Source organism: Nycticebus coucang, chromosome 11, assembly GCF_027406575.1.
Source record: "Nycticebus coucang isolate mNycCou1 chromosome 11, mNycCou1.pri, whole genome shotgun sequence".
Taxonomy (NCBI): Eukaryota; Metazoa; Chordata; class Mammalia; order Primates; family Lorisidae; genus Nycticebus; species Nycticebus coucang.
Genome location: NC_069790.1, coordinates 78,974,576 through 78,995,525, shown reverse-complemented (window position 1 = coordinate 78,995,525; position 20,950 = coordinate 78,974,576). Strand labels below are relative to the sequence as shown.

Genomic DNA, 20,950 nt, shown 5'->3' with positions numbered 1-20,950 from the left:
CTGTTCCAAGGTATGTCAAGGGAATGCTATCACAATGTAATATTTAGATTTTAACAAGACAACTGACAATATTTCATTTTAACTCTGGGGACATGATAGAAGTATGTGAACTGGACAGTAACACAATTAGGTAGATTTGCCAAGTGATTTACTGAATGTGTAACAGTCCTGATGAAGGCTTGATTTGCATCTTGGAGAAAAAAAATGTCTTCAGCTTTGTCTTATACGATGTTTTCATCAATGAATTTGATGAAAATATAGATGTTTATCTTTAAAGCATGTGCAGATGGGACAAATCTTGATGGGGTATAGAGTATATTCGTTGATACTCTAAGGTTCCAAAATAATGTCATTGAAAGAAATGAGGAGCTAAATTTAAAAGAATAAGGAAAAGATAACTTATATGAAACAGTACAAATTTTTATACTTATTGTCAGAAAAATGAACTATGTAAATTCAAACAAGATAAATACTACAGTCGATTTAAAATTGTTCTGGGATATTTGTAATGTTTGTCACCTAAAGTACTAAGATGGCCATAGACTTCAATATAAAAGTGCAGGGTCTAGAATATGGTATCTGCTAATAAATTAGATATGGAGTACGAAGAGAGTGAAGGATGACTCCAGTGTTACTGCCCTGAGATGCTAAGAATAGGAGGTGTCATTTACTGTGAGAACAGGATGGAACTGGAGGCCATTATCTTAAGTGAAGCAATTCCGAAACAGAAAGTCAAATATGACATGTTCTCACTTAAAAGTGGAAGTTAAATAATGAGTACACACGGACATAGCGAGTGAGTAATAGACTTGGAAGGGTGAGCGGCTGGGAGAGGGGTGTGGGATGAGAAGTTACCTAATGGGTACTGCATACATTAATCAGTTAGTGGTTATACAGAATGCCCAGACTTCACCACTACACAACATACCCATGCAACAAATCTGCACGTGTACCTTTAAGTTTATAAAAATAATTTTTAAAATATACGTTGGTTAAATCTTTTCAACAAAAAAGAATAGCTGGAGGATAGAAGGAGAGGAGAACCAGGAGTTTGGCTTTGGGCATATTAAGTTGAAGTACTAAGTAGAGGTGTTGAATAAGCACTGAGATACTTACATCTGGAGTTCGGGAAGACACAGGGCTGAGAATCTTCAGTAGACTTCAATAGTTCTCAGCCAGGGGTGATTTTTGTGTCCCCTACCCTTAGGACATTTTTCAACATCTGCAGGCATTTTTGATTGTCAATTGTGTGTATGTGGTTGGAGTGGGGCGCTGCTGGCATCTGGTGGAGGGGAGCCAAGAATTTTAATAAACATCCTGTACTGCATAGGGCAACCCTTCCCAACAGAGAATTATCTGGTTCAGAATGTCAGTAGCACTGACTTTGGTGTATTTTAAGCGGTCAGGTTGGGAGAAGGAATAGCTAGAAAATACAAGGAATTAAGACAATGTGGAAGAACCATAAAAATAAATAGGAAAGAACAATCCAGTGAAGTAGAGGGAGAACTGAAAAAATGGTGTTCTGGAAGCCAAGCGAAAAAAGCATGAAAAGAAAGAGGAAGTGTTCAACTATGTCAGGCCACTAATAGGTATAAGATGAAGACCATTTGATTTGTCAGTGCAGAGGTCTTTGTTAGAGGGAGACAGTAGCGTGAATAAAGTTGTTTTAAGAGAGAATGAGAGGAAAGGCAAGGAAATGAGCTTAAACAGTTTTTGAGTTTTACTAGAAAAAAAGAGCAGCTAAAATGCTGATGGGAATTATGCAGGGAAAAATTGTTTCAGCAGAGAGGGCATAATTTTGATAAGGGATAGGATCTAGTGCACTTGAGGAGAGATGGCCACAAATAGGAGCATTTATAATAACAAAGACACTCTGGGGATGTGGATGCAGGTTGCATTGTAATGTAGAAATTTTCTAATGGCTCCTGTTTTTTCAAGGATGTATACCTAAAAGTATTCAGCTGAGAATAGGAGGAGGGAAGGAAATTTTGAAGATAAGAGAAATGTGGAAAAGGTGAGAAACGGTCTCCTTGGAGAGGACCAGGAATGTATGGGAGAGCGAATGGGATATTTAACAAGATTGACCAAGAACCCACCTTAGTTACTTGGTTATGAATGTAAAGTCTGACCAATGAAAAGCTCATTCAGCTTCTCACAGGCAGATATGGACTTCGCTTCTAAGTAAGCATGAACACATGTATCCTTTACTCCTTGTTCCTTTCTGTCTAAAAACCAGTACAGTCTCCAGGCCCCAATTCAAAGCCAGTCCCTCCCAAGGTACACTGGATCCCACTCCCTTCCAAAATATCACTCACTGCAAAAATCAATTATGATTTATCATGGAATCTAAGCCATAAAGGAGGGAAGTAAAGAAATGGAAGTCAGGAACACTGTGAGATAGAATGAAAAGGTGGTGGAGTTGGGAAGTCCCAAGATATCAAGGAATTATTGGAATTAGAATGGAAGGGGAAAGCAGGAAGTCTCAGTCTGAGATTAAGGTGCTTGAAACTCACATTCTAGAAGGGAGTTTAATCATAGTAATGTCAAGATATGGGATATGACCATGGAAGAGGTGAATTAGAGTGGAGAATAAGATTACTGAAGGCAAAGAGGGCAAGGAAGTGAGAGTTGAGGGTACTAGAAGGATCATCAATTGAATATTGAATTAATCAAGAATTATTACAGGAGTAAGTAGCAGTGAATATACCCACTGCCGAGGTAGTTGGTCTCTACTACCACTTCTCACTAAAAGGAACCAGAATTCCTTGGAGACATGGTGGATTTCAGATAAAAATTTATGAAGTTGATTTTATTTTTATACTTTCTGTAAGTCTGAGATTTCAAGGTTTTTGCTCAGGTTGGACTCAAACTTCTGGCCTCAAGCAGTTCTTCATCTTCAGCCTCTCAAAGTGTTAGGATGTCAGGCATGAACCACTGCACCTAAGCAGAGCTCATAACTTAAAAGCCCATTATAGTCAGATATATATTTAACATCTGATCCCTGATCTGCCACACCCAGTAACGATTAACGCCACTGACCATGGATCACCACTTTAATCTCCTGAGTGCCCCCCCACCCTTTTTTCCTTTGGACACAGAGTCTCAACTTTGTCGCCCTTGCTTGGTAGAGTGTTATGGTGTCATAGCTCACAGCAACTTCAACCTCTTGTGCTCAAGTGATTCTCTTGCCTCAGCCTCCCAAGTAGCTGGGACTACAGGTACCTGTCACAATGCCCAGCTGTTTTTAGAAAGGAGGTCTCTCCCTGGCTCAGGCTGGTCTCGAACCTGTGAGCTCAGGAAGTCCACCCACCTTGTCCTGCCCCAGAGTGCGAAGATTACAGGCATGAGCCACTGTGCCTGTCTAGACCAGAGTGCCTTATTTGAGAGCTTTTTTCCACTCACTTTAGCACAGAGCCTGTCATTTGCTTTCCCTTAGGAGCTCAGAGCTTCTATTAGTATTAGTTCATCACATTATAGATTAAATCGGATTTTGTGGGCTCTTCTGATTATTTTTTTAACATAGTGTTACAGGAAAATTTGTTTTCCATACCACCAACTTAAAGGACCATCTTAGAACACAACTAAACTTCATGATGATCTGTGTCCATAATGAAAGTTAAAATAAATTGGATGCTGGGTTTGGTGGCTTATGCAATTAATCCCAACACTTTGGGAGGCCAAGCTGGGAGTTCAAGACCAGCCTGGGCAACACAGGGAGACCTTATGTCTACAAAACAAAAAAACAAAAAGATTAAAAAGCCAGTTGTGGTGGTGTGCTTCTGTGGTCCCAAGCTACTTGAGAGACTGAGACAGATGATCCCTTGAGCCCAGGAGTTCAAGGTTGTAGTGAACTGTGATCACACCACTTCACTGCAGACTGGGTGGCAGAGTGAGACCCTGTCTTTAAAGATAGGTAAATAGATAGATAGATAGATAGATAGATAGATAGATAGATAGATAGATAGATAGATAGATAGATAGATAGATAGCTTAGATAGATACTCTCCAAAAGTCTTAACACCATCATGGGTTCCCACTTTAACAACGGATTATTTCCTTTCTTTTAGTTGCAATTTTTAATGCTTTTATATTAGTACAAGAATTGAAAATATAAAAATTAATTTTGAAAATTTATGTTTGTATTTCTTAAAGGAAAATAGAAAAAAGTAGCATTTCTTTTCTCATGTTTTATTTGGCTCCTTATAAAAATGAAAAGATGTTCTTAGTTTTGACTCTCCTAATAGACAGTTTTTCATGTATTTGAATCCACATTCACAGAGTGAGTCTTGTGACAGGTTGAATCAGCCTAGTGCTAACTCAGAATGGGGTACTGGAAGGTTTCATGATGACTCAGTGGGCAATTAAGTGCTTAGGAATTCATGGTTTATTGAGAGGCTTTCCCACACCAACAATCACAAATACATTCAGGACATACCGGTGGTAAACAGAGAGGGAGAAGGAACGTAGTGAACAGCTGGGAACACCCGCTCACTGACTGATGGTTTGGTGGGTCAAGTTTTCCTCCAATAGGAAGTTGCTGCTCTTTTTTGAGTAGGGCTTCCAGCAACTACAGCCTTGGGAAAACAGGCCCAGGGTTCTCAGGGGCAAATTAGCTGCCTTTTGGCTTCATTTTCTTGTCAGGTCTCAGGAGGGCCTGGCCACAGCAGGTGTCGTATTATCACCTCAGCCCCCATAGATGTGCCCATCACTCTGCAGCTCAGCAGTTTCACTGTGGGCTGGGCCATTTGTCATGTAGTGACTCCATTTGGAGACATTTAAGATCACAAAACACTACTATTAAGAGAGGAGAGCGAGATGGCGGCCGAGTAACAGCTTCCTTGCATCTGGGCGCCGTGAGTCTGGGGACATAGGACTCCAGGCATCTCTGGCTGGTGGGATCTGCCTATCATCACCCCTGTGAGGATACAGAGAGTCAGCGAGAGACTTCTGGACCCCAAGGGGAGGACTAAAACAGTGGAAAACCGGCAAGTGGTCGTGTGTGTTCAATCGGTCTAAACCCGCCCGCAACTGTAAGTTCAGTAGCAGCGAGACTGCAAACTGGAAAGGCCTTACCTGGGAACTGTTTTGGTGTCTTTGGACTTGGCACTCAGTTGAACTGCCTTGGGGAGAGCATGAGCGGGAATGTGGAGAACTTTGGCCGTTGTCTGGGGCCCAAGTCTGAGCCGCTGAGCCAGACGGAGCTAGTAGTGTTTGGCTGTGGGCCACAGGGAGCCATTGTGAGCGATCTGCCCCGGCATGCTCCACCCTCAGGGTCGCAGAGCTAGAATCGGGTGGGAGCTGGTAACCCAGCAACCGAGTAGCCTAAGGGTGGGGTCTAAGCCACCTTGCAGCCCTAACCCTCAAGGGCAGAGTGAGACCGGTTTTGGCACACTAGGTAAGCGGATAGCCACTTCAGCAGTGATTCCAGTGACAAGCACTTTCCTGGGAAAGCTTCTGCTCAGCAAGTTTACAAGTTCAAAGTGCCTGAAAGTGGGCTGAAGAGAGATTTAGGGTGTCTACCTGCTGGGGTTTGAGAAATCAGCAGCCTCCAGTCGTATCAGAACTGTGATTAACATCTCACACCCCAGAAGACCACATTTTGCCCAGACAGGATTCAACAACATATACATACTGCTTTGTTTTTGGTTGTGTTTTATTTTTTCTGTTTTTTTGTTTTTGTTTTTTGTTTTCTTTTGTTTTTGATTTGGTTGTTTTTTTGTTTATTTTGATGTTTTGATGTTACTTTGTTTTTTAATTTCAACCTTTTCCATACAGACCTTTTTTCTTTCTCAATTTTTCTAGTTTAATTATAATTTCCCATTGCTGCCTTTTTTAATAACTAGAACTTCATTTTTGCTAGTGTTTCTACCGCTATTATTTGGTTTTTCACCCAATTTTATCCCATAAAGTTTTCTGTTCGCTTGTTTTGGTTTGGTTTATAGCATTTTTGTCTTTCCTCTCTACTTGGTGGAGGTGGGGTACTGTGTCTGATAAGGTTAGCAAAGAGCTGCTCACCTCAACGGACCCACCCAACTGGGCACCCCCAGAAGGTGGTTTTTTTTTAAGGTTGTATCAAAGTACCCTACTGTACACCTATATTGCTCTGTCTCCCTCTTTCTGTGCCTTTCTTCTTTTTGTCAATATTCCTTTTACCTACCCCCTCTCCTTTCTCTATTTTTTTTTTTTTTTTTTTTTGTAGAGACAGAGTCTCACTGTACCGCCCTCGGGTAGAGTGTCGTGGCGTCACACGGCTCACAGCAACCTCTAACTCTTGGGCTTACGCGATTCTCTTGCCTCAGCCTCCCGAGCAGCTGGGACTACAGGCGCCCACCACAACGCCCGGCTATTTTTTGGTTGCAGTTTGGCTGGGGCTGGGTTTGAACCCGCCACCCTCGGCATATGGGGCCAGCGCCCTACTCACTGAGCCACAGGCGCCGCCCTCCTTTCTCTATTTTTTTTTTCTTTTCGCTCGGTCCTCCTTTCTTTCATCCCTTTCTTGCTCCTCAACCTTCTCACCCTCTGGTCCTGTACCAAAAGGACTCATCTAGCCCTTAGTCCACAGGCACGAGAACTTAAAGAGCAAGAGGAAGTGAAAGGAAAATTAGGGCAAGGAAACAGATAAAAGAAATCACTCATGAGGAAGAATCAGCAGAAAACTCCAGGCAACATGAAGAACCAGTCCAGAACAACCCCGCCAAGGGACCATGAGGTAGCTACTGCAGAGGATTCCACCTATAAAGAAATGCTAGGAATGACAGAAAGGGAATTTAGAATACACATGATGAAAACAATGAAAGAAATGATGGCAACAATGAAGGAAACTGCTAATAAAGTGGAAAATAACCAAAAGGAAATCCAAAAACAGAATCAAATAAGAGATGAACGATATGAAGAATATAAAAAGGATATAGCAGAGCTGAAGGAACTGAAGCAGTCAATTAGGGAACTTAAAGATGCAATGGAAAGTATCAGCAACAGGTTAGACCATGCAGAAGAAAGAATTTCAGAGGTAGAAGACAAAGGTTTTGAGATAACTCAGATAGTAAAAGAGGCAGAAAAGAAGAGAGAGAAAGCAGAACCTTCACTGTCAGAATTATGGGACTTTAGGAAGCATTCCAACATATGAGTTATAGGAATTCCAGGAGGGGAAGAAGAATGCCCCAGAGGAATGGAAGCCATACTAGAGAATATTATAAAAGAAAATTTCCCAAATATCACCAAAGATTCTGACACACTGCTTTCAGAGGAATATCGGACCCCAGGTCGCCTCAACTCTAACCGAGCTTCTCCAAGACACATAGTGATAAACCTGTCCAAAGTCAAGACAAAAGAAAAGATCCTGCAAGCTGCCAGTAGTAAGCGCCAGTTGACCTACAGGGGCAAATCCATCAGAGTGACCGCAGACTTCTCTAATGAAACTTTCCAAGCAAGAAGACAATGGTCATCTACCTTTAATCTACTTAAACAGAACAATTTCCAGCCCAGAATTCTATATCCTGCTAAGCTAAGCTTAAAAATTGACGGAGAGGGCGGCACCTGTGGCTCAGTCGGTAGGGCGCGGACCCCATATGCCGAGGGCAGCGAGTTCAAGCCTGGCCCCAGCCAAACTGCAACCAAAAAAAAAAATAGCTGGGTGTTGTGGCAGGCGCCTGACTCCCAGTTACTCGGGAGGCTGAGGCAAGAGAATCGCTTAAGCCCAGGAGTTGGAGGTTGGTGTGATGCCACAGCACTCTACCGGGGGCCATAAAGTGAGACTCTGTCTCTACCAAAAAAAAAAAAAGATTGACGGAGAAATCAAATCATTTATGGGATATACAAACATTGAGGAAATTCGCCACAACAAGACCAGCTCTACAGGAAATACTTCAACCTGTTCTGCACACTGACCACCACAATGGATCAGCAGCAAAGTAAGAACTCAGAAATGAAAGGACAGAACCTTACCTCCACACTGATGCAAAAGATAAAACTAAGCAAGGGACTCTCACAAAATAAGATGAATAGAATACTACCACACTTATCAATTATCTCAATAAATGTTAATGGCTTGAATTACCCACTGAAGAGACATAGATTGGCTGACTGGATTAAAAAACACAAATCATCCATTTGCTGTCTGCAAGAAACACACCTGGCTTCAAAAGACAAATTAAAGCTCTGGGTCAAGGGTTGGAAGACAATTCAGGCAAATGGCATTCAGAAGAAAAGAGGAGTTGCAATCTTATTTTCAGATTGATGTGGATTTAAAGCAACTAAAGTCAAAAAAGACAAAGATGGTCACTTTATATTGCTCAAGGGAAAAATACAACAAGAAGACATTTCAATTCTAAATATTTATGCACCCAATTTAAATGCTTCCAGATTCTTGAAACAGACCTTACTCAGTCTGAGCAATATGATATCTGATAATACCATAATAACAGGGGACTTTAACACTCCTCTTACAGAGCTGGACAGATCCTCTAAACAGAAATTAAATAAAGATATAAGAGATTTAAATGACACCCTAGAACAACTGTGCTTGATAGACGCATATAGAACACTCCATCCCAAAGATAAAGAATATACATTCTTCTCATCACCCCATGGAACATTCTCCAAAATTGATCATATCCTGGGACACAAAACAAATATCAGCAGAATCAAAAGAATTGAAATTTTACCTTGTATCTTCTCAGACCATAAGGCACTAAAGGTGGAACTCAACTCTAACAAAAATGCTCGACACCACCCAAAGGCATAGAAATTAAACAATCTTCTGTTGAATAACAGATGGGTGCAGGAAGAAATAAAACAGGAAATCATTAACTTACTTCAGCATAACAACAATGAAGACACAAATTACCAAAACCTGTGGGATACTGCAAAAGCAGTTTTGAGAGGAAAATTCATCGCTTTAGATGCCTACATTCGAAAAACAGAAAGAGAGCACATCAACAATCTCACAAGAGATCTTATGGAATTGGAAAAAGAAGAACAAACTAAGCCTAAACTCAGTAGAAGAAAAGAAATATCCAAAATCAAATCACAGGTCAATGAAATTGAAAGCACAAGAATCATTCAGAAAATTAATGAAACAAGGAGTTGGTGTTTTGAAAAAATAAATAAAATAGATAAACCATTGGCCAGACTAACGAGAAATAGAAAAGTAAAATCTCTATTAACCTCAATCAGAAATGATAAAGGGGAAATAACAACTGATCCCCAGAGATACAAGAGGTCATCTCTGAATACTACCAGAAACTCTATGCCCAGAAATTTGACAATGTGAAGGAAATGGATCAATATTTGGAATCACACCCTCTCCCTAGACTTACCCAGGAAGAAATAGAGCTCCTGAACAGACCAATTTCAAGCACTGAGATCAAAGAAACAATAAAAAAGCTTCCAACAAAAAAATGCCCTGGTCCAGATGGCTTCACACCAGAATTCTATCAAACCTTCAAGGAAGAGCTTATTCCTGTACTGCAGAAATTATTCCAAAAAATTGAGGAAGAAGGAATCCTCCCCAACACATTCTATGAAGCAAACATCAACCTGATACCAAAACCAGGAAAAGACCTAACCAAAAAGGAGAATTTCAGACCAATGTCACTCATGAATATAGATGCAAAAATTCTGCACAAAATCCTAGCCAATAGATTACAGCTTATCATCAAAAAAGTCATTCACCATGATCAAGTACGCTTCATCCCAGGGATGCAAGGCTGGTTTAACATACACAAGTCCATAAACGTTATCCACCATATTAACAGAGGCAAAAATAAAGATCACATGATCCTTATTTCTGCATAGATGTAGAAAAAGCATTTGATAAAATCCAGCATCCTTTTCTAATTAGAACACTGAAGAGTATAGGCATAGGTGGCACATTTCTAAAACTGATTGAAGCTATCTATGACAAACACACAGCTAATATTTTACTGAATGGAGTGAAACTGAAAGCTTTTCCTCTTAGAACTGGAACCAGACAAGGTTGTCCTCTGTCACCTTTACTATTCAACACAGTGCTGGAATTTCTAGCCAATACAATTAGGCAAGACAAGGAAATAAAGGGAATCCAAATGGGAGCAGAGGTCAAACTCTCCCTCTTTGCTGATGACATGATCTTATACTTAGAGAACCCCAAAGACTGAACCACAAGAAGTCATCAAAAAATACAGTAATGTTTCAGGATATAAAATGAATGTCCACAAGTCAGGAGCCTTTGTATACACCAATAACAGTCAAGATGAGAAGCTAATTAAGGACACAACTCCCTTCACCATAGTTTCAAAGAAAATGAAATACCTAGGAATATACCTAACAAAGGAGGTGAAGGACCTCTATAAAGAAAATTATGAAAGCCTGAGAAAGGAAATAGCAGAGGATATTAACAAATGGAAGAACATACTATGCTCATGGATGGAAAGAATCAACAGTGTTAAAATGTCTATACTTCCCAAAGCAATCTACCTATTCAATGCCATTCCTATCAAAATACCAAGATCGTACTTACAAGATTTGGAGAAAATGATTCTGCATTTTGTATGGAACCGGAAAAAACCCCGTATAGCTAAGGCAGTTCTTAGTAATAAAAATAAAGCTGGGGGCATCAGCATACCAGATTTTAGTCTGTACTACAAAGCCATAGTGGTCAAGACAGCATGGTACTGGCACAAAAACAGAGACATAGACACTTGGAATCGAATTGAACACCAAGAAATGAAACTAACATCTTACAACCACCTAATCTTCGATAAACCAAACAAGAACATACCTTGGGGGAAAGACTCCCTATTCAATAAATGGTGTTGGAAGAACTGGATGTCTACAGGTAAAGGACTGAAACTGGACCCACACCTTTCCCCACTCACAAAAATTGATTCAAGATGGATAAAGGACTTAAACTTAAGGCATGAAACAATAAAAATCCTCCAAGAAAACATAGGAAAAACACTGGAAGATATTGGCCTGGGGAAAGACTTCATGAAGAAGACTGCCATGGCAATTGCAACAACAACAAAAATAAACAAATGGGACTTCATTAAACTGAAAAGCTTCTGTACAGCTAAGGAGACAATAACCAAAGCAAAGAGACAACCTACACAATGGGAAAGGATATTTGCATATTTTCAATCAGAGAAAAGCTTGATAACTAAGATCTATGGAGAACTCAATCCACATGAAAAAAGCCAACAATCCCATATATCAATGGGCAAGAGACATGAATAGAACCTTCTCTAAAGATGACAGACGAATGGCTAACAAACACATGAAAAAATGTTCATCATCTCTTTATATTAGAGAAATGCAAATCAAAACAACCCTGAGATATCATCTAACCCCAGTGAGAATGGCCCACATCACAAAAATCTCAAAACTGCAGATGCTGGCGTGGATGTGGAGAGAAGGGAACACTTTTACACTGCTGGTGGGACTGCAAACTAGTACAACCTTTCTGGAAGGAAGTATGGAGAAACCTCAAAGCACTCAACCTAGACCTCGCATTTGATCCTGCAATCCCATTACTGGGCATCTACCCAGAAGGAAAAAAATCCTTTTATCATAAGGACACTTGTACTAGACTGTTTATTGCAGCTCAATTTACAATCGCCAAAATGTGGAAACAGCCTAAATGCCCACCAACCCAGGAATGGATTAACAAGCTGTGGTATATGTATACCATGGAATACTATTCAGCCATTAAAAAGAATGGAGACTTTACATCCTTCGTATTAACCTGGATGGACGTGGAAGACATTATTCTTGGTAAAGCATCACAAGAATGGAGAAGCATGAATCCTATGTACTCAATTTTGATATGAGGACAATTAATGACAATTAAGGTTATGGGGGGGGAAGCAGAAAGAGGGAAGGAGGGAGGGGGGTGGGGCCTTGGTGTGTGTCACACTTTATGGGGGCAAGACATGATTGCAAGAGGTACTTTACCTAACAATTGCAATCAGTGTTACCTGGCTTATTGTACCCTCAATGAATCCCCAACAATAATAAAAAAAATACCAATTTTATATAAAAACTTTAAGAAAACTGAAGAAAAAAAAACACTACTATTTATCAGTGAGTTATATCATGTTTTCTTGTCCAGATCGTGTTTGATTTACCTTTAAGTAGTTAATGTTACAGAGGATTGGATTAAAATCTGATCAGTATGAGACTGGTTCATATTTTTCCTTCAATCTGAACTGTAACATTTATAGATTAGAAAAATAATACATTTCATGTCCTTGTCCCTAAACTTGTTTATTTGGAAGCAAATTAAAGATCAGGAGTAGAAACTTTTCAATGATGCTTCTGCTGATCATCTATATACACAGTATAATTTGGGGCAACTTTTTTTAATCTATGAAAAACAGGAGTAACTCCGTCTTTGTATCATTAGTTTCATTGGAGTTTTAGGATGGCTATTCTAGACATAGAATTTAGGTTTATTTTTATTTTTTTTTCTTTCCCTTCCTTCCCTTCTCAACTTCTCTTCTTCCTTATTTTGAGGTCTTATTTCTGAGTTTTTGAAAGAAAGAAACCTAATGGTTTGTTGCCATAGGGTATTTCTTATGAATATTGTGCATAAAAATAATACTGGGCATTTGATTCACACCTGCCTCAGGTGCAAAACTATGAAGTATTGACAAAAATGTTTTCCCTGTGCAGAATGAATAGGGCTCCCACATCCATGCAGGTGTCTGTACAGAAATTGCTGGCTATGCCTGGAGTCCAAAACTGTAACTTAAACTGAACATTTCCAGTTAATGTTCTCTTTGTCAGAGGGGCCTGAACTTTTTCCCAGTTAGAGAAAAAAAAATGTGTATAGATATGTGTAATTTTTGTGTGTGTGTTGAATTCTTACAGCTCTGTACACAAGGAGATGCAAGTCAGGTGATTGGGCCACTTACTGAAGGACAGAAGAAAAATGTGACAGTAGTGAATTCACTGTATAAGTTGCACCAATCAGTAACAAAGGTAACCTTTATTTTTATTCAGTTTTTTAAACTTATTTTAGATTCATCTTTCTTCTTGCCTCAAATTTAGACAATTACAAATTCCTACTTAATTTTTGGAAAAGAATACAATGAAAATGTGATGATTGTAAAATAAGCTAAAGAGTCTTTGATCCTGGCCTCTGTGATTTTTTTTTTTTTGGTCTGTATATTTAGCTTAAAACATATGAAATGTAGATCTTCAAGTTAATCAAGTTTTTTGAACAAATTATTATTAGAGGGTAAATCAGGCATGTTTCATGCTAATTGAAAAGTGTAATTTGATATAGGGTGGATGGCAGTAAATTATACCAAAGCTAATGACAGAATAAGAACCTTTAAGCCCTCCAGCTGTCAAAAAGTTTTTCTCTGTGCACAAAAAGGCAGGGAGGAGCTGTATTTAAAGCTGAATTTTTATGATGTAATCACTGATGAGTACTTGCACGTGTAGACAATATATTTTTCTCTTTGCTATTCTTTTTCCTAAAGTGTTTAAAAGAAATGAATGAACCTTAACTCATTTGCCTCCACATATTACATCAAGGCAAACTGTATTCTTAATTATGTAGGTCACTACAAAAGTTTTGATTATTTTACTTGCAGGAAGCACAGTCAACAACTTCCTTTCTGATTCACCCATGCAAGTTTCAACTTGCTTGGCTTATCAGTGTTGCTGAGAGAGTTTCATTTGTTTCCATCCGCAAGGATTTTATGGTTCTTGATTTTTGCATATTTGAAAACTTTCACAATGACCTATGTTTACTAGGAAAGCAACACTTTCAACTCCACCTATGACTTTTGAGTAACTGTGTTTAATTATTCTCTGTAGATGACTTAAAAAACTTGTATAGTAAATAGGAAGATAAGAATTCAGAAGACCTGAAAGAAACTAAGAGTTACATGATGCTCTTGAAAACTTGACCTCTAATATGAGCTTTAATATACTACCTTGGATTTGTGAATAATTGTAAGAGACTATTAGTCATTTATTTAAAAACTTTAACAATTCCTTTTTAAAAATATGTCTTTCACAAACTAAACAAATATATTGTAGAGCTTGTAGCAGGTAAATCTTTAGATAAAATTATTAAAAATACTAAATGACATATTTCCCTTTGCCCTTAATCATTGCTGTAACACATCACAAGCAATGAAAGGTTGTATTCCATTTAGCCCAATTTAAATGTCTTTATTGAGATTTTCAAAATTTTGTGATGTTTGTATTGATTTGTAAAAGCAGAAATGCTGACATTTGTATTTCAAAGACTTGTTGAAAATTAGAGTCAGCCTAAGGAAAAGTAAAATTTTTTAAAGAAATGAGTAAATGTGAGTTTGTACTGACCTTTCAAGGTAAAACAATTGTATTTTATTATGAAATGAATAAAGGAAACCCAGCTCTTAGTATTCTTAACATTATTTGAAATATGTACAGGTATTTGCTTTATACATGAAAGTACTATATTTTTCAGCTATTTTAATAAATATTAATGAGTTTTTCAATCATGTATGACATTACTATACTGATAATACTTTATATATAGCTGATGAAAACAACTCTATCATGTTATGATCAAAATTAGTATTTGTGTTGGGGCGGCGCCTGTGGCTCAAGGAGTAGGGCGCCGGTCCCATATGCCGGAGGTGGTGGGTTCAAACCCAGCCCTGGCCAAAAAAAAAAAAAAAACCACAAAAAAAAAAAAAAAAAATTAGTATTTGTGAAAATAAACTTAAGCAAAACTATAACTGGATCAAAATCTTGTTCTAGGTAGTTTCCAGTCAGAGCTCATTCCCACCAGCAGCTGAGCAAACTATAATATCAGCCCTAAAGGTAAAAGAATTTAATTTAATCGTTGACTCTATAGAGCAAAGTAGTTTTCAATTTGTTTGAGTGGTTGATGTTCTGTTTTAAAAATACAGTGGAACCTCCATAACTGACCACTTCCTTAAGTTGACCTAATTTTCATAGACCAGAAATGCGCCACATGTACGAATCAGTATAGGAGGCCTAGTTCCTTCTGTTGACCACCTCTGTATGTTGAACAGTTTGTTATAATCCCTTGAGTGGTTAAGTTACAGAAGTTCTACTGTAATTCAGAATCCTCTGTATGTGCAAAAGTAGCATGTTGATAATTATCCTAAAGAGGTAAGATACAAGTGTTTTTGTATCTTCTAGAATTTAAAAGTAGACCTTTTGGTGTGTACAGATTGTATTCTGCATGTGAAAAGAATACAATCCAAAGTGAAAATCTTAGAAGTATTTACTGTATGCAAGGGCAGCATAACTCATCATTATCCCAGTGAAGCAATGGTTCTTCACTAAAGTTACTTTTGTCTCCTAGGGGACTTTTGGCAATGTCTGGAGACATTTTGGATTGTCATGACTAAGGAGGCGGCTGTTACTGGTATCTAGTCAGTGGAGGCTAGGGATACTGTAAACATCCTGTAATGCTCAGGATAGCCCACCAACCTCCCACAAGAAGGATTATCCAGCTGAAAATGTCATTAATACCAAGGTTTTAAAACCTTAATTTAATGTGTGGTATAAAACTAGGGTATAGTCTCATTTTTTAATATACTAACATAAATTATACCCCTTTTCTATTTATTTGATTAAAAAATAACAGTATCAGATTCAGAGCCATATGGAGTTGACAGTAAGTAACTCATTAAAAAAAAAAAAAAAGCAAATCATTCATTCTTTTTTTTCTTTCTTTTTTTTGGAGTCAGAGTGAGCTGTTGCCCTGGGTAGAGTGCCATGGCAGCACAGCTCATAGCAACCTTAAACTCTTGGGCTTAAGCAATTCTCTTGCCTCAGCCTCCGAAGTAGCTGGGACTACAGGTGCCTGCCACAATGCCCAGCTATTTTTTTTGCTACAGTTGTCATTGTAGTTTTAGCTGGCCCAGAGCAGGTTCAAACCCAACAGCTTCGATGTTATGTGGCCGGTGTCCTACCCACTGAGCTACGGGTGCCACCCCAAATCATTCATTCTTATAACAGTAATAGATATCCTTTATATAACACCTGCCATTTGCCAGGCATATACAAAAGCATATTTTAAACTATTACAGCAATAGCCATCAAGTCATGTGTTATTATTCCCATTTTATACATCTTAGAAATGCTGACTTGCTGAAGGTCATATAGCTAGAAAAATCCAGACCTCGTTGATTCAAAAGTATCATGTCGGCGGCTCCCGTAGCTCAGTGGGTAGGCTGCCGGCCACATACCCCAAGGCAGACGGATTCAAACCCGGCCCAGGCCTGGTAAACAATGACAACTGCAACAGAAAAATAGCTGAACATTGTGGTGGATGCCTATAGTCTCAGCTATTCGGGAGGCTGAGGCAAGAGAATCACCTAAACCCAAGAGTGAGAGGTTGCTGTGAGCTGTGATGCTACAGCACTCTTCCAAGGGTAACAAGGTCAGACTCTATCTCTAAAAAAAAAAAAAAGAGTCATGTCATGTCTACTGTACTTTGCCGTTATCATTCATTCATTATTTCTTTTACTAAATATTTATTTAGTACTTAGTAAATAAGTGAATGAGGTAATACAGTGTACATTCTGGAGCCAGACCACCTGTATGTGAGTCCTATCTGGTATTTAACCAGCTATATGACCTCACACAGTTCATAAGCTTTCTGTTGCCCTTGTTTCTCCATCTATAAAATGATGCAGTGAACCTAAAATAAGGTAATAAATTTCAATGGTAGGTTAGATTTAAATCACTATGGGAGAGTTTTTTTTTTTTTTTTTCTTTTAGACTGAGTCTCACTTTATCACCCTCAGTAGAGTGCTATGGCATCACAGCTCACAGCAACCTCCAGCTCTTGGGCTTAGGTGATTCTCTTGCCTCAGCCTCCCAAGTAGCTGGGACCACAGGCACCCACCACAATACCCGGCTATTTTTTTATTGCAGTTTGTCCGGGGTGGGTTTGAACCTGCCACCCTCGGTATATGGGACCGGCGCCCTACTCACTGAGCCACAGGTGTCACCCATTTGCCAGGCAGAGAGGTTTTTTTTTAAAGGTGAAATGAAAGCCTACAAATAAACTCTTAAGGAAAAACACTTATATTTAGAGAGTAAAGTTAATACAGACAAAGGAAAAGAGAGAAGAAGGAAAAAATTTAGGAGAACATAATGTCACAAATCCTAAAGGAGAAGGAAACTTCTGAAATCAAATGCTGTCCATAAGTTACATGGATAAGGATTTAACAGGCACCAAAATATAAGGACACTGAATTCATGTCTGAATGAATTTGGTACATTGAAGGTAAGAGGAGACAGTCTGTTGCCTTCAGCATATTGAGAATACACTTGGATGTATTCTCTGTACTCTTTTTCTTTTCCCCAATGGGCTTGCCTCTTTGTGATGAAATATCATGGAAACTGCCATAACAAAATACCTAAGATTGTCTTTAGTAGAGTTGTCAAATTTACTGATCATAAAAATACCATGTAATCAGGACAATGTGACAAACCTAAAAGTTTTTTTTTTTTTTTTTTTTTTTTTTTGTAGAGACAGAGTCTCACTGTACCGCCCTTGGTAGAGTGCTGTGGTGTCACACGGCTCACAGCAACCTCTAACTCTTGGGCTTATGCGATTCTCCTGCCTCAGCCTCCCGAGCAGCTGGGACTACAGGCGCCCGCCACAACGCCCGGCTATTTTTTGGTTGCAGTTTGGCCGGGGCGGGGTTTGAACCCGCCACCCTCGGCATATGGGACTGGCGCCCTACTCACTGAGCCACAGACGCCGCCCACAAACCTAAAAGTTTTAACATTCTTGATTCTAGGCAGGAAGCAAATAGGGTTTTGGGTTTTTTTTGTTTCCTTGTAATTCTACATTTTTCTCCTATCTTATAGTAGGAGTTGTCAAACTTTTTTGGACCACTACCCAAAATAAATACATTTTGCTTTGTGATTCCATACATAATACGTAAGCATTTATATATAGCTCTACATATGTAATCACATATATATAGAATGTGCATCTGTATACATTTCTATAATTGACAGAAGTTTCACAAAATTATGCTTATCCTTATTTTGTGTATGTACTTTAATATTTTCTATGCTAACCTATTACTTTTTAAAACATTACATAGTAACCCACTAAATTGATTTTTTTGACCCCCGTTAGTTTGAGAAAGTCAATTCTAAAGGCTAAATCAGAGTGCCTTCACTTTGATGATAAAAATCACTCAGAAATAAAAATTCCTCAGAGACTATAATTTGGCATAGAGTGGTTCTCTAAATCTATATTTTCAACACACAGCAAAGAATATTCTTAATATTAGTCACTTGGACTGAAGTTGGAGCCAGTGCAGGGAAAATTGCCCTGATCTTAGGCTACAGCTTTCACACACAGGTTTGCTCACCAGGACCAGTGCCGTATGTATTAATAGCTAGGTGCAGCAGGTTGCTGAGGCATCACCAATTTTCCACTTGATAACTTGGTAAGAGGGTTAGCAGTGAATCAAGGCTCTCCTTCAGTGGTCTTGTCAGTTGGAGGTTTAATTGGTTGTGTTAACACACTCAGTGAAAGTTTTAACTTTGCTTTTTAGCTGTCTTTTTTTTTTTGTAAAGATGAAGTCTCACCATGTTGCCCAGGCTGGTTTCAAACTCCTGACCTGAAGCAAATCTCCTGCCTCAGCCTCCCAAATTGCTGGGACTATAGGGGTCAACCACTGTGCCTGACTATCTAGCTAAGTCTTATAATAAAACCATTATGACTTGCTTAGTAAAAATCAAACAAAACCCACTGATTCAAAAGGAAAAAAGAGAACCTTGAGTTTAATAAAATTGTAGGAAATTTATTAAGTCACTTTGAATTAGAGATAGAATGTCAATTCATAAATGACTATAGCCCAAGACCAAAAGTTTATGATTATATTTGATAGAGAAAACATTAAGTGTACTTTTTTACTCACTAAAAAATATGGACATACAGTCTTTTCTTCTCGATTTATTGAGATTTTATCCAAAATTAATTGTTATTTGAGGCTTGAGTTTCATCATTGCATGTTCTGTTTTTTATTCATTCAAAAACATTGAGTATTCACGGTAAGCCAGGGGTTAGTGGTATTCAGTGAAAGACACAGAAAGTTCTTCCCCTCGTAGAGCTTTAATTATAGTGAGGAGCGAGTGAGATTCGGTCTCAAAAAAAAAAAAAAAAAAAAGAAAAGAAAATAGAGCACAGCAAGGGATAGAGAAGGAGGGTGAAAGGGAAGTTCTGTTTTATGTAGGCCTCTCCAATCAGGAGGAGTTTGCTTTTATAATGTTCACAGAACAGCCAGGAAGCCAGAGTGGCTGGAGAAGCACAGGAGAAGGAGCAGAGCGGGGCTGGGCTGGAGAGCAGAACACACAGAGCTCCGTCAGTGCATGTGCTAAGCATTATCTAATATGTAACAAGTGCAAAATAAATATTCAGGATACATTCAGAGTCCTTTCACTTTAACTGCCATGCCTATAAGTTGCATTTAAACACCTTGGCCCAGTAATTCTGATCCATTTTTTACTGAGATTCTCTTGTGCAGATAGTGATTACATTGCCAAATTTATATATGGTGATGCTTCATTTCTCCCTCTTTGTGTGGGTCTGATGTTCTATATAAAGGAATATTCCAGATTGCTGAGGCTCCAATATTTTTGTAATTTTAGCTATTTTAGGTAATTCTTTTTAAAATGTAGAACATACTTCTCTGCTTTGTAAAGAGCATATGAAGTATAATCTAATCTCCGTTCTCAGTTTTCTTTGGTAGTTGTTAATTTCTACCCATCCTGAGATGAAGGCATTCCTCAAGATGCTCTCTTCTCTTCCTATTTCATGGTTTCCCTAAGTGGGAAAATTCACCCAGCTATAAAGTTTTCTATGTAAACAATGATTTCTTAAGCAAAAAAGTGAGTTTTCTTTCCTTCTTTCTGATCTTCTTTTTTTTTTTTTTGAGACAGAGTCTCACTTTCTTGCCCTTGGTAGAGTGCTATAGCATCATAGCTCATAGCAACCTCCAACTCAGGCTTAAGTGATTCTTTTACCTCAGTTTTTCTATTTTTTTTTTTTTTTTTTTTTTTAGTAGAGATGGGGTCTTACTTTTGCTCAGGCTGGCTTTGAACTTGGGAGCTCAAGCTATCCACCCACCTTGGCCTCCCAGAGCTCTAGGATTACAGGCATGCGCCACTGCACCCGGGCCTCAGTTTGCTTCTTTTAGCCTTAGTTGCAAGCCACATGTAGTTCACTCTGCTTATACATGACTGAGGAGTTAGCTGAAGATCAGGGCTGAGTTTAAACATAATATTAGGCATTCTTCTTGGCTGTCTTCTTTTTGAGGTTCCCCTCTCATTGTCCAGCAGCATTCTCTATCCTTTGGCCTAAAAGATGATGGCTTATTTTGTCTTTTGTGTTTCCTCTTAGAGTTTTAATTACTCAGCTTTGCTATTGCCATGACTATAGTCACCTTAGAGCAAAGCAAAATGGCTTTTGGTTGCATCCTATACACATCTTTAAAACTACCTGCTTTTTTTTTTTCTCTCTCTCTATTTCCAGAGGGTTCCAATAGGTTTTTCATATCTTTTATTTTGTTTTTGGTATTTTTTTTTTAGCTATTTGTAGAAGGATCTATGGTGGACTTACTCCTTCATACCAGCAGTGAAAAGCCTACTCTTTCTTCTTGAAATCTTCTTGTCTCTTTATTTCCACCATGCTCTAAGGTTTCATCTTACTTTTCTGCCCAGTGGCGTTGTATAAGCAAAAGTCATTGGAGTTAGATATACCTAGAAAATCTCAGTTCTTCTACTTGCTCACTTATGGCTGTGGATAGTCTCCTCACTTTGACTTTTTTGTCTTCATCAGTAAATTACTCTAGGTTTTCCCTTCTATAAATTAGAGAATTGAATAATTTTTTGAGGAAGGAACAATTTAGTTCTAGGTGGAATTTATATATATAAAGCGTGTAGCACAGTGGCCAGCACATAA

General features: G+C 38.6%; 1 protein-coding gene across 1 annotated transcript in view; it reads left to right on the top strand.

Annotated features, from left to right (window-relative positions):
- Positions 1 to 20,950, top strand: part of COG5 (component of oligomeric golgi complex 5) — a 332,964-nt gene that overhangs the window by 260,650 nt on the left and 51,364 nt on the right. Inside the window, exons 15-16 of the mRNA XM_053554011.1 lie at positions 12,850 to 12,960; positions 14,743 to 14,805. Coding sequence (XP_053409986.1) covers positions 12,850 to 12,960; positions 14,743 to 14,805 — 174 coding nt within the window. The remainder of the gene's footprint in view (positions 1 to 12,849; positions 12,961 to 14,742; positions 14,806 to 20,950) is intronic.